We start from the raw sequence: 12,620 nt of genomic DNA, 5'->3' as shown, positions 1-12,620 counted from the left end.
CATATCTGGCATGGTGTCATTGTCATCACAACTGAACCACCGAATAGCATTAGGTATTGTTTACAGGTGAATCCACTTCTGTTTGTGGAGGAATGATGAGTGTGGCAGTATCCTGAGGAATGCTATGTGCCAGTTCTTTTCTCCAAGTATCATACTGGCTCCACATCAGGCATCATGTTTGATCCATGGACAGCCCTGTTGCACATTTTTGATTCTGTGACAGCAGACCAGCATGTCACAAGAATTGTGGGGCCTGTGGTTTGGGCACTGGTGCACCTGACACAATGTTCTAACAAGACAATGCCTGACTGCACATTGCATGGTGAACTCTCATCAGCCTGAATGTAATTTACATCCATTCCTGGCTGACAGCCTCATCTGATCTCTCACTCTCCCATCAAACACCTGTGGGACCTTGTCTGATGTGAGATGCACCAGGAACCACTGCCAAATACCTTAGATGATATACAAATTACAGTGGACACAGCTTGTCAAGAGATACCTCAAGCAATCATTAATTGCCACATTGATAGTATGCCTTGTCATATAGTGGTCTATATAGCTACTTGAGGGGGCCATATTTATTACTAATTAAACAGGTGTCTGTTGCATATCTTTATTCTTTTCATCATTTGCATATCTCTGTCCCTTCTACATGTCCTGCAATGTGCATGTGGCTAGGTGCACTCCTTTGTGGCATTGTAATTTCACTTTTGAGGAGTGTATATTAATTCAATTTCTCTTTTTAGGTTCGGAAAGCAGATTTTAATAATGATAAATATGTTAGAGAATTTGGTTTATCTATCAGTAATACTATGATGGAGGTGAGAGGAAGAATATTGCCTCCTCCTAAATTGCAATATGGAGGACGGGTAAGTTTTTATTATGTTCTTAATCAGTTCTAATAGAATAATACATTCAGCTTAAAAATCTATTTTTGATTTCAATAAGTATATGGAATGGTTATAAAATCAATTATTCTAAAATATGACTGTAAGATATTCTAATAGAAACATATTTTAAAATAATTATGAAATTGTATATAAATTCTATTAAGAAATGAAATAATTTTCAGTTTCAAAAAGTTAAAGTTGTTGTTAGTCCAAACAAACATTGCAGATGGATTAGGCTTTCATTCTATTAGCTAATAACACATAATTTTTATGCTAAACATTGTAAGAAGCCTAAATAGATTAGAAATTTCATGGAAAGTGTTTTGTTAGTTTGATTTGAATATTTACCAGATATAGTAAATAAAATATTAATTAAATCTGTGAATGTAACATCTTTGTGTTGATCTATATTCAAATTTGACAAATGAACAAACAATAGTTATGATTTAAAAATTATAATAAAGGTAAAGCCATTTCATTAATTGAAAATAAGTAGAAATATTAATGTTTATTTATATAAAGATTGAAGTTTGGAAAATAACATATGTATTGTATCTGTCAGTTTTATTGTATTGATGTTTAATAGTTGTCTCCATTCAGTCAGAAATTAGTCTTCTGAGACAGAGAGAATAAGTAAAATTGGATGAATTTTGAGAGAAGTGTGATCCAAAATTATATGTACACCATGATGGAATCATTATAGATTACATATAATTTTGGGGCTACACTTTCTGGGACTGGGTGTTTCTGAAACTCCTGAACTATTTGTAATACATAAACTAAATTTGCTATTATATTGCCCTAATAGAAAATTTAAAATTAACAATATGTACAGGAACATAACTAGGCATCACTGTAATTTTTATATTTCTAACAAAATGATGAAAATTATTTGATATATACCTTATTAAATGGAAATACAGGTACAACTACCAACATAAGGTGAGGACCTTATGTTGGTAGTTGGTTCCAGGAGAGGCAAATTAAGTCGAAAAACGACTTAAGTTAAATTTACTTGTCACTAGGCTAAACCACAAATAACCATTTGCAGTTCTGTATTTTCTTTATAAATGCATTTTTAATAATATATGGTTAATAAGAATCTATTCTAAGCTTACAAACAAATAAATTTTATTTTTTAATATAGTACAGAAAAAAGTAATCTAAATTTATGAATACATGTACATACATACTTGTAAATGTACAGTACAGTACATGTTTACAGTACATCGTAGACTCTTTATTTGTGAATGTGGTTTGCTCTAAGACATTATAAAATAAAATGATTTTGTAAGTTTAAATAACAAATACAGTTATTAAAATTATTTTGTGATAGTAGAAAATAAGCTAATTTATGTTAAATTTACTAATATTTACATTCAATTTGTTGAAATCACGAGTGGTGCTGACAACGATGCCAAATGGTAGATATTGGAACCACTGTGGAAAACGCCAATATTCAGCTCTTAAAGACCACTAAATAAGATGACAACACAGAGTCACAGATATTTTCATATTTCATTGTCTAGGATTTATGATTACATTAACATTTACTGTAAATGTATGTAATTCTAGTGATATTACGACTTCAATATTTGTGGCGGACAGATGTAAAGTCGAATAAACTGACTTAAACTTGATTTTTATTTTTCCATTAACATTAACACTTAGTGACTAGTAAATGGAGTGAAAGTATTGCATGTTTCATTATAATCAGATTGATCCTAATACTATAACAGGACAGAAGAACCATAGCTGATAACTACAGCTTTCTCTTATTGAAATTGTGTTAAGAAATACAGATGAGCATTATTAGAAGTTTATTAGTAAATTATTAATGGCATTAATATGATTGTGTAAAAAAAATACATACAATACATAATTCCAAAAGTAAGGTCTTCTATTTTTTTAGAAATACAAAATGTTTATTTTCAATAATGTATTTAATATAATATATATAATATAATAACGTTTTAAAGCTTGAACACTTATCTATTTTTCTACATAATCGCCATTCCAGTCAATGCATTTTTGTATGCGCTGTGGCAGTTTTTGTATGCCTCTGTCATATCAGCTCACCACCATGTTGCAGGACCCATCTTGCACATACCTTCCAATATTCCAACTTTTCCATTAAAATCCTGTGAATGGTGCTTCAGGAAACCCCCAGGAACCAAAATGCAGAGATCATCCAGAGTGATCCACTGATCTTCACACACAGTTTGCTCAACATTTGCGACTGTCTCATCAGAAGTTGGTCTCCTGCTTCTTTCTTTGTTGTGAATTTCAGAGTTTGTATGACCAGATACAAACTCCCTACACCACTTGTGGACATCCATGCACAACTCGCCATACACTTTCGTCAATTGGCAATGAATTTCAATTGGTTTAACATGACATGGCGGCAAGATGGTATGACATGAGTATACAAAAACTGCCACAGTGCCTACAAAAATGCATTGACTGGAATGGCGATTATGTAGAAAAATAGATAAATGTTCAAGCTTTAAAATGATGTAAATATTATCGAAAACAAACATTTCTTTGTATTTTTAAAAAAATAGGATATCTTACTTTTGGGATTACCCTCGTAAATCTAAAAGCTTTTATTTTTGAAAATCTAATAAAAAATTTTCACTTTTATTACAATATATAAAATTAAATTGGGAGTACTTGTTTTCCTGCAAATGTATTCTATCAACTTTCCATGTGAATAATAGCTTTGCAAAAATGTTAATATAAGTTCTTAAAATGAATAGAAATTATAAACAATAGATTTTTGAATATTCTGTTAACATTTGTTAACTATATTTTAAGTGTTTTCTTTTATTTCATACCTGAATAATCCCATCACCTTGTTTTGTCATCTCTTATAGAATGTGAGTAATTATTTCTTTCTATATCATATTCTTGTTAATAATTATTTATATTTTTTCATAAATCATACTTTTTTAATAGACCAAACAACAAGCCATTCCCAATCAGGGTGTATGGGATATGAGAGGAAAACAATTTCATACAGGAGTCGAAATTAGAGTTTGGGCAATAGCTTGTTTTGCTCCACAACGTTCTTGTAGAGAAGATGCTCTAAGGTATTTTTGATTTTATTTTTACAATAATTTTTATTATTATTATTAAAATAATAATATTAATTTTTTATAAATCTGTAATTTAAGTAATATATTACTATATAATTAATGTATTACTTTTAAAGCATTTTTATGAAATACATTTTGTTTATGTAAGAAAATATTGTAAATATAGTTTAAATTATTATACATGAAAATAGTCATTAAATGAAAAAATGAAAGATTTGTTGTTGAATAACATGTACTATTAGATAGCTAGTGGTATTTTAAACATAACACAAGAATCCATAAATGTAAAAAGTGAATTTCAGTTACCAAATCATAAGTTATATGGATATGATATAAAGAAACTGTTTAATGGCATGATAGAAATAAAAATAAAAATTTTATTCTTCAGATTTTTGAAATGTCTATATCAGACTAGCATATGTACTGTACCTATTCTTTGCATTAGCATTCAAAAAGAAGTACTGTTATGTATCACACATATAAAATCATAAATGGCTAACTCTAAATTTGTAATTTTTCAATAATTCCTGTTATTGAATATTCCTATTTTGTTTAGCATGTTCTATTTGGGACCATAAGCAACTGGGTAAAATTCTAAACAATTAAATAATATAGCAAAGTTTCAATGGGCAATAATCCATCAAAAATTTGCTACTTTTGGTTGATCCAATTTTCAAATTTTGTATTCTGAAAACTGTGGTTCCAACAGTTAGTCATTTATGGTTCTATACCAATGATGTATTGTAGGAAAATTGAATTGAAGTTATGAAGAAATATGTAAACTGTATGGATTGAGAAGTATAAGAATACACAATTCCAGTTTTATCAAATACAAATATTTTATAAGCTGACAAGTGTTAGTTGTTTTCTGCTTTTGACCTTGACATTTTTCAAATAGCTTTTAATCAAATATTTTTTTTGATCATTATCTTCTATCTTCAAACATATTTTTCCATTGCCACATTTTCAAAAATTGATGTCTGGTAGCCCAATTTCTTTGTTTTTAATTTTAAGCCTACCAAGTAGGTAATACTTTAGCATGTACTTCAATTTTTTTGCCATAATGGAAAATAGCAAAATGTGTTTGAAAGCATGTTGTGCAATCATCTTGTAAAAAATTTTTGAGATTGAGAATTAAATAATATAAACCAGTGATAACATCATAATTTAATATGTTTATTATAAATCAATTATAGACAATACTACAGTATAAACTATCCATGAGGTTTAAGAATTGCAGATGCATTGTTCTTGGCTATACCAATTTACATAATAAAATGTTTTGACTTTTTTGAGATATTGGAATTTTTCTAAGAAGTTTGATCTAATAGCTAACAATGTGTAATTTCAGAGTATATAAGACTCTTTGAAGTGGTTAAAGAACTCAGGCATACAACTACAAACTTGAATGTGTGTGTATATATAGATAATAAATAAATAACACTGTACTAGCAGTGTAGTAGTATAGTTAAATGATGACATTCTAAGTGTCTTTAATAAATTATTAAAAAAACAAAATTGTTATATTGTATGTGTGTATAATTTTGATTATATGATGATGTACACATCATTTTCTAATTAACAAGATTATTTTATTTAATACAAAAAAATGAGTTCATATGTTTTAAAAATATGGAGGTTTTATGTTACTGCATATCTAAAAATCATTGGAGACATTTTATAATAAATGGGTTATAAATCCTTATTTTGCAGTTTCCTTAAAAAGATTAACAATTAATTTTTTTGTTTGTTTGTTTAAAATAAAAATTAAGAGAATTATTATTTACAGATTAACAGTTTTGTTACAATATAGTAATAATTTACTATATTTGGTTGCTTCCTTCCTGCATGGGCTTTTGTTTTATCTCAATATTTACTGATTGATTTATATATCAATCATTTTTGATTCATGCATTGAATATAATTTTTCAGGTGTGATATTTGTATGAACAAGTAAAAATAGATTACTCACCAAAAGTATGAATTGAATGTTCAGCAAAGGGTTTATAATTCAAGGTTTGTCATACAAATATTTCAATTTGTAGCAATTTAATACCACCTCTTCAGTCCAATAATTGGGCATTGATTGGGCAAATAAGTTATAGCAATATCTGAAATTTTAACATCATAGTTTCAACATAACATTAGATTGTATTTTTAATATAAATTATTTAAATATAAACTGAATCTTCCCAAATATTGTTAGTTGATGATTTTATTAAAAATTTTAATATTTTATGCTGTAAGTAGTATTTTTTATAATCAACTCTGAACTTGAAAATTTTTTTTTTAAATTATAATTTAACACTTTTTGTTTGTATATATTTCCATTTTGTTACAGAGTTAAGAAAACTTGATTATTTTTTTGTTTATATTTTCAAATGCAATGAAATATTTTTGCTTGGAATTTTGGATTATCAAACATTTATTCATTTAATGTTAGCATTAAAATATAAAATTATCATCATTATGTGAAAATAACTGCAAATATTATTGCATTAATTATATAATTATAATAGATTTTCATAGAATATTTAATAAAATAAAAATGAAATTTATTGTCTAATATTGTTAAAGTATAATTGAACTAATTGCATCATTTAACGTTTTATTGTCAGTTTATAAATTATAATTGATGAATTTTGTTAATCAATTAATTTACATGATCATTATGATCTGAGAACATTGTTTATACAATAAAATAGTTAAATGTCTTGTCAGTACAGAAAATTTATTAAATTTTATATCTTTCAATTTTCACTAAGTAATGTAGATTTATTATATGTAATTAAAATTTAAAAAAATAATATATGTCTACTTGAATAATTATTTTTAATAATGATTATATTAATAGCTTTATATTGAATTTAAAATTCATAAACATTACAATAAATAATAAATATTTATCTAAAAGAATATCATCAGTTCTACATACTGAAAATTTAAACTAAATTATTTTTAAAATTCAATATATCATAACTTGGTGCGTTTTTTGACAAATATTATTATTATTGTTAATTTAAATATATATTTAAAAGTTTTTGAAAAAATTATAATTTGGCATGTTAGATATACTGTAGGTAACTGAATTAATTTTGTTTTGTATTAACATTTATCCCTAAATGTAAAAATGATTTTTCTGAAATTACATATATATTGAAATGTTATGAAATGTGTATTTTTGTATATTAAACTTTATTAAATCAATTATATAAATGGTTTAATAATATAAATTGAATTAATGACTCAGATTAATTATTTTATTTTAGAAACTTTACACAGCAGCTTCAAAAAATTAGTAGTGATGCTGGAATGCCAATTATTGGTCAGCCATGTTTTTGCAAATATGCCACAGGTCCAGATCAGGTTGAGCCAATGTTTCGTTATTTAAAAAATACATTCCAAGGACTTCAGTTAGTTGTTGTTGTTTTACCTGGAAAAACGCCTGTTTATGGTAATTGTCTTTTCATTTAAAAATTTATAAAAAGCATTAAAATACTACTATAATTAATTTTAAACCCTACCTTACTATTACAAACTCAGTGTTACTCATAAAAATCTAACATTTATTATATTGGGCTGATGCAAAAGTTTCTGGAATTTGCTAGTTTTATAGTACATATATTTAAAAAATAAAAAAGAATTTATACAATAAAAAACTGCCATTACTTTCAAACACCTTCTTTCACCAATTGGATAGGTCATGGATTCTTTCTGAATAAACTCAGGCTGTTTTTGACTCAAAGAACTTTGCAAGTGTGATTTTCATCTCCTCATCATCAGTGAACTGCTTTCCATCCAAGTGTTTCATGGTGTAGAAGAAATGGTAGTCAGATAGTACAATATCTGGATTTTTTAATATTTTAGAAGGCCTAAAACAAACTTTTGCATCAACCCAATATAGTATTTTATTTATTACTTAGAAATAAAAATAAAGTTAATATATTATATAAGATGAGTGGAATAACTAGTATTTAGTTCTTTCAGCAGTACATACAACATATCTTTAAAAATAATAATTTAAATTTTTGTAATCACGGTTGAATTTATAAACAATGACTATATAATTTTTAAAATGTTTTTAACATACATATTTTACAGTATAAATTTATATTTATGGAAAATATAAAACGTATCGTATACCTTGTATCATAAACTTATGAACAGTGAACTTAAGAATTTATGACAAAATTATATTCAGTTCTTAAGCCTTGGAGATTATAATTTTTATCCTAAAACACTATAACTAAGAATATTATTATTATTATTATTTCTTTCTCCCATCTTTTGGGCATCAAGAGGATCCTTTTCCATACCCATTGTGAGTTTAATTAGGCCCAAAAAGGGAGAAACAAAGTAGTGAAAGATGGGGTCTTGACATATTTGGGACAAATTGCCTAAGCAAAATTTCTCCAGTTGCTTATCCAGATTTAATCTTGGATTCCCTTGACACTTTAATTGCTTTGTCCCTATGGCCATCTAAGCAGTATTATATGAATAGATACATATATATTTGAATAGAATGTGTTGTAATGAAACATTAAAAAAAAATTATATATAAATTAATAATCACAATATAACCAATTGTAACTTCTAGCTTATATCAAAATCAATATAACTTACTAAAGAATAAAATTATAAAATGCCTTTAATTAGCTTTATAGAGATAGTCTTATATTTGCCATCCAGGAAATCCAAATATAATAATGAATGTAAAGAAATTTGAAATATAACTTAGTTACTATAATGAAAGCAAAATGATCAAAAATTTTTACAGAAGTCAGAAAATTATAATTTAACCTCAATTTATGCCAAATTCTAGAAGTTCAAAACAATATATTTCAACTTTTGTTTTTTATTTGATTTTCATAAAATAGAGAAAGTTGAAAAGTAAATATTTTTTGTAGTTTTAATTTAATTCTTAAGTTTATTGGTTAAGTTTATACCAATTAGAAATAATGTAACATTTCTTCTTTTGAGACGTGAATAAATAGATTTTTTTAATCTAAAATACAAGAAAAACAAATAATATGTATAACTTAAGTAACAGTTCAATTTATTTGTATTACCAAATGATCTATCATATTATTTAATGAGCTATTTAATTATTTACTAGCCTTAAAATATCAATAGTCTGATAAATAATCTGATGGGTTGTTTGGTGATAAAAATAATGTTGCATGTTAACAAATTTAGACATATTGAATTTACAAAGATGGACAGATAATTTGCATTAAGTTTTATTGAAAAAATTAAGTAAATTTCTGTTTTAACTGCTATGGCAATCATATTTACATAATAGTAAAAATTTTACAAATTATAAAAATAACTTGTGACAGATTCTGATAGGAGTTTAACTACAGAAAGAAAATGGTAAATTATATAACAATATAAATACATTCAGATTTCTGCATTGAATATATAATTAAAGTTTTCTGTAATTTTTCTAAGAAAACTTTGTTATAAATATGAATTTAATATTCTTAATCATTTTAATATTATTTAATATAAAACATATCTATGATTTATGTTACCTAAACAGATAATATAAATTGTTTATATTCTTGATATTAAAATAAGTTTTATTACCTACATATTTATGATGGGGTTTCTAAAAATAATGAGTAAATCATTTACATTTACAGAATGACTGGCATGCCACATAAAACTGGGAGAGACCAGCATGCCAGTTAAACTGCAACTAAAATATAAAATTAATCATATCTAACAAAACTAATTGTTAATTAAACATTAAAGAAAACATTCTTCCAAGTACAATAAAATAATAATAAGTTGTAGCAGTAGTAGTAGTTGTTAGTTAGTTAGTTAGTGTGGCTACTGATCATCTACCTGTACTTTAAAAATAACACCTTCTTCTCAAATTTCGCACAAAGCTGATGTTAATCCTGTAATCCTGAGATAATTTACAGGGTTTCTTAAATTTAATATGTTTATTTTTGCTTTTTTGAACCAAATAACAATAAAATGCACACAAAAAAACACTTTTATACTTCCAAGAGTATTTTGCATCATCAGAAAGAGGGCATAACAAAGAAATCAAACATATAATCACATTTTTTGATTAATGCTGACAGTTTCACAGTTTTAGAATAAAAACTCGTTCATTTTTACACGATTTTTTTTTTTTTTTTTTTTGTGCCCTCTCGAGAGGGATGTATAACCTCACTTAAACCAGCATGCTGGCTTTTACTGTAAGGAAATTGCTGATTTAATGGTCTCTCCCGGATAGACCAGCATGCCAGTCATTTTGGGAAAATATACAGTAGATTCTCATTTTAACAGATTGTGGAATGACAGAGTTTTTCCAGGTCTTGCCAAATCAATGTAATTTTGCCTCCTTTTATCAGATCCATAATGCAGAATAACATTTTTTTTTTCTAGTTCCTTCTATTGTAAACTTTGTTTTTTCATTGTTTACCAGAAACTTGTAGCCTTTGATGATGCACTTGTTAAATCTGGGATATGTACAGTTGAAGAATTGTACAAAGAGAGTCAGCAGGCTGATAAGATTTAAGAGTAGCCATCAAGTGAACATTCTAATACTGGTCCAAATGTAGTGCCAAAATTTAATGAGACTATTGAATCTTTCCAACTCATTCAGGTCTTTCTGACAAATTTCACTATAAATGAAGTAGCTGTCCATGATATTGCTAATATCAAGCAGTTGTTGTATTCAACAGACAATCAAAACAAATTAAAATGGATGAGTTTTTAGCAAATCATGAAATCAAGTAAAGTGCTAATAAGTATATGTACTTTGCCTGTTTTGTGCTTACAGTATACAGTAGAACGTTGTTTATCTGAATCAATTGGGGACTGGGGTTGTTCAGATAACTTATTTTTCGGATAACCGATTATGTATGAAAAAAATATATTAACCAATCCCATGTTAAAAATTTTCTCCGTTGCGTGTCGCTTTGTGTTGAATTTTCATCGATGTTAAGCCTAACGTAAATTTTTTAAAATAATAATCGTGGCTATTGTATCGTTAAAAATTATTTTTTTATTTTGTACAAACAAAATAAATATATTAAAAATACAAAAACAAGAAAATTATATTTTGGAATTTAATCTAGTATCAAAAACGTTCAATTCAGCACGACATAGTCCAACTGGAACTCTTTCGGTTAACTGACGTTTCGGTTGATCGACTTTCAGATAAACGACGCTCTACTGTATATAGTTTCTGTCAGCTTTGTCTTACACACACAAGGCATAACATATGATCTTGTAACAAGCATGTTTCTATAGAATAAAGGCTACAGGTCTTAAGAGATTGAACAATTTCAAGTACAAGTATTTATGTTTAGGGGATTAAAAAATGGAAATTTTTTCTAATAACGTATTTGTTTTTCTGGGTATGTAGGAAAATCATTATTGGCGATATAATGAATTCTCGGAACAACAGATGAATTTTGGCAGCTTGAGTGATTCATTAAAATGAGATTTTACTATATTTTTGACTCTGTATATTTTGTGTATTTTACTAAACTGTAATACAGAAATTAATTTATAAAAAGTTTTATGTAACAACTTTATATTTATTTATAGCGGAAGTAAAAAGAGTAGGTGACACTGTTCTTGGAATGGCAACGCAATGTGTTCAAGCAAAGAATGTTAATAAAACCTCACCTCAAACACTTTCCAATCTTTGTTTAAAAATTAATGTTAAATTAGGAGGCATAAATAGTATACTTGTCCCAAATATCAGGTATTTAAAATTTATTTGAAATTTTATATTTAATATTGATTACTTTTTATTTGAATTATTTATAATGGTAAAAGAATGTGTATTTGCTGTATTTTTGTGTGTTTCTTTTTTTCAGCAAAAAGTTTTAATAATTCAACAAATGTTTTTGGCCTGATTTTATAGGTCAACATCAAGCCTGAAGTCAATAATAATATATGAGGGCTATTTTTTTTCAAGCTCCAATGGTTCATAAAACAAAGACAAGTGTAAATAACAAAATGAATTTATTACCAAAAGTTAGGTACAAACATGGTTACTTTTTGACATAATCACTGAGGATTGAGGCATTTGTCATATCTGTGGACAAACTTTTCCATCCCCTTGTTATAGAATGTTGTTGCCAATGACTTGAGATTGGCCCTAGTGTTGTTTTGAAGATCGTCGTTACTCTCAAACCTCTGCCGTGCTAGCCATGTTTTCAGTTCAGGAAAGAGGAGGAAGTCTTCACCACCTTTAAACACCAGTATATAGCCCTGATTTAGCTCCGAGCAACTTCCACCTCTTTCCTGAACTGAAAATGCGGCTAGCAGGGCAGAGGTTTGAGATTAACAACAATCTTCAAACCAACGTTGTTAAGGCCATCTCAATTAACTGGTGGCAACATTTTATGAAAAGGGGATGGAAAAGCTTGTCCACAGATATGACAAATGCCTCAATCTTCACAGTGATTATGTTGAAAAGTAACCATGTTTATTCCTAACTTTTGGTAATAAATTCATTTTGTTATTTACACTTGTCTTTTTTTTTTTATGGACCATTGGAGCTTGAAAAAAAAACAGCCTATGTATATTATGTTTTATTTTGGAATACTGATTGTTCTACAACATATACACCAAATTTTAAAAATTTTTTGGACAA

The 12,620-nt window shown here is 27.2% G+C and overlaps 1 protein-coding gene across 1 annotated transcript in view; it reads left to right on the top strand.

The window, feature by feature from the left end:
- Nucleotides 1–12,620, top strand: part of LOC136976253 (protein argonaute-2-like) — a 104,963-nt gene that overhangs the window by 57,022 nt on the left and 35,321 nt on the right. The window contains exons 11-14 of the mRNA XM_067271476.1: nt 750–872; nt 3,852–3,985; nt 7,261–7,445; nt 11,564–11,723. Of these exons, the coding sequence (XP_067127577.1) occupies nt 750–872; nt 3,852–3,985; nt 7,261–7,445; nt 11,564–11,723 (602 nt within the window). The remainder of the gene's footprint in view (nt 1–749; nt 873–3,851; nt 3,986–7,260; nt 7,446–11,563; nt 11,724–12,620) is intronic.

This window comes from Centruroides vittatus, unplaced genomic scaffold (assembly GCF_030686945.1).
Source record: "Centruroides vittatus isolate TY-2023 unplaced genomic scaffold, ASM3068694v2 contig_4, whole genome shotgun sequence".
Lineage (NCBI taxonomy): Eukaryota > Metazoa > Arthropoda > Arachnida > Scorpiones > Buthidae > Centruroides > Centruroides vittatus.
Note: the sequence above shows the minus strand (reverse complement) of the source record. Positions and strands in the feature narration are given on the sequence as shown.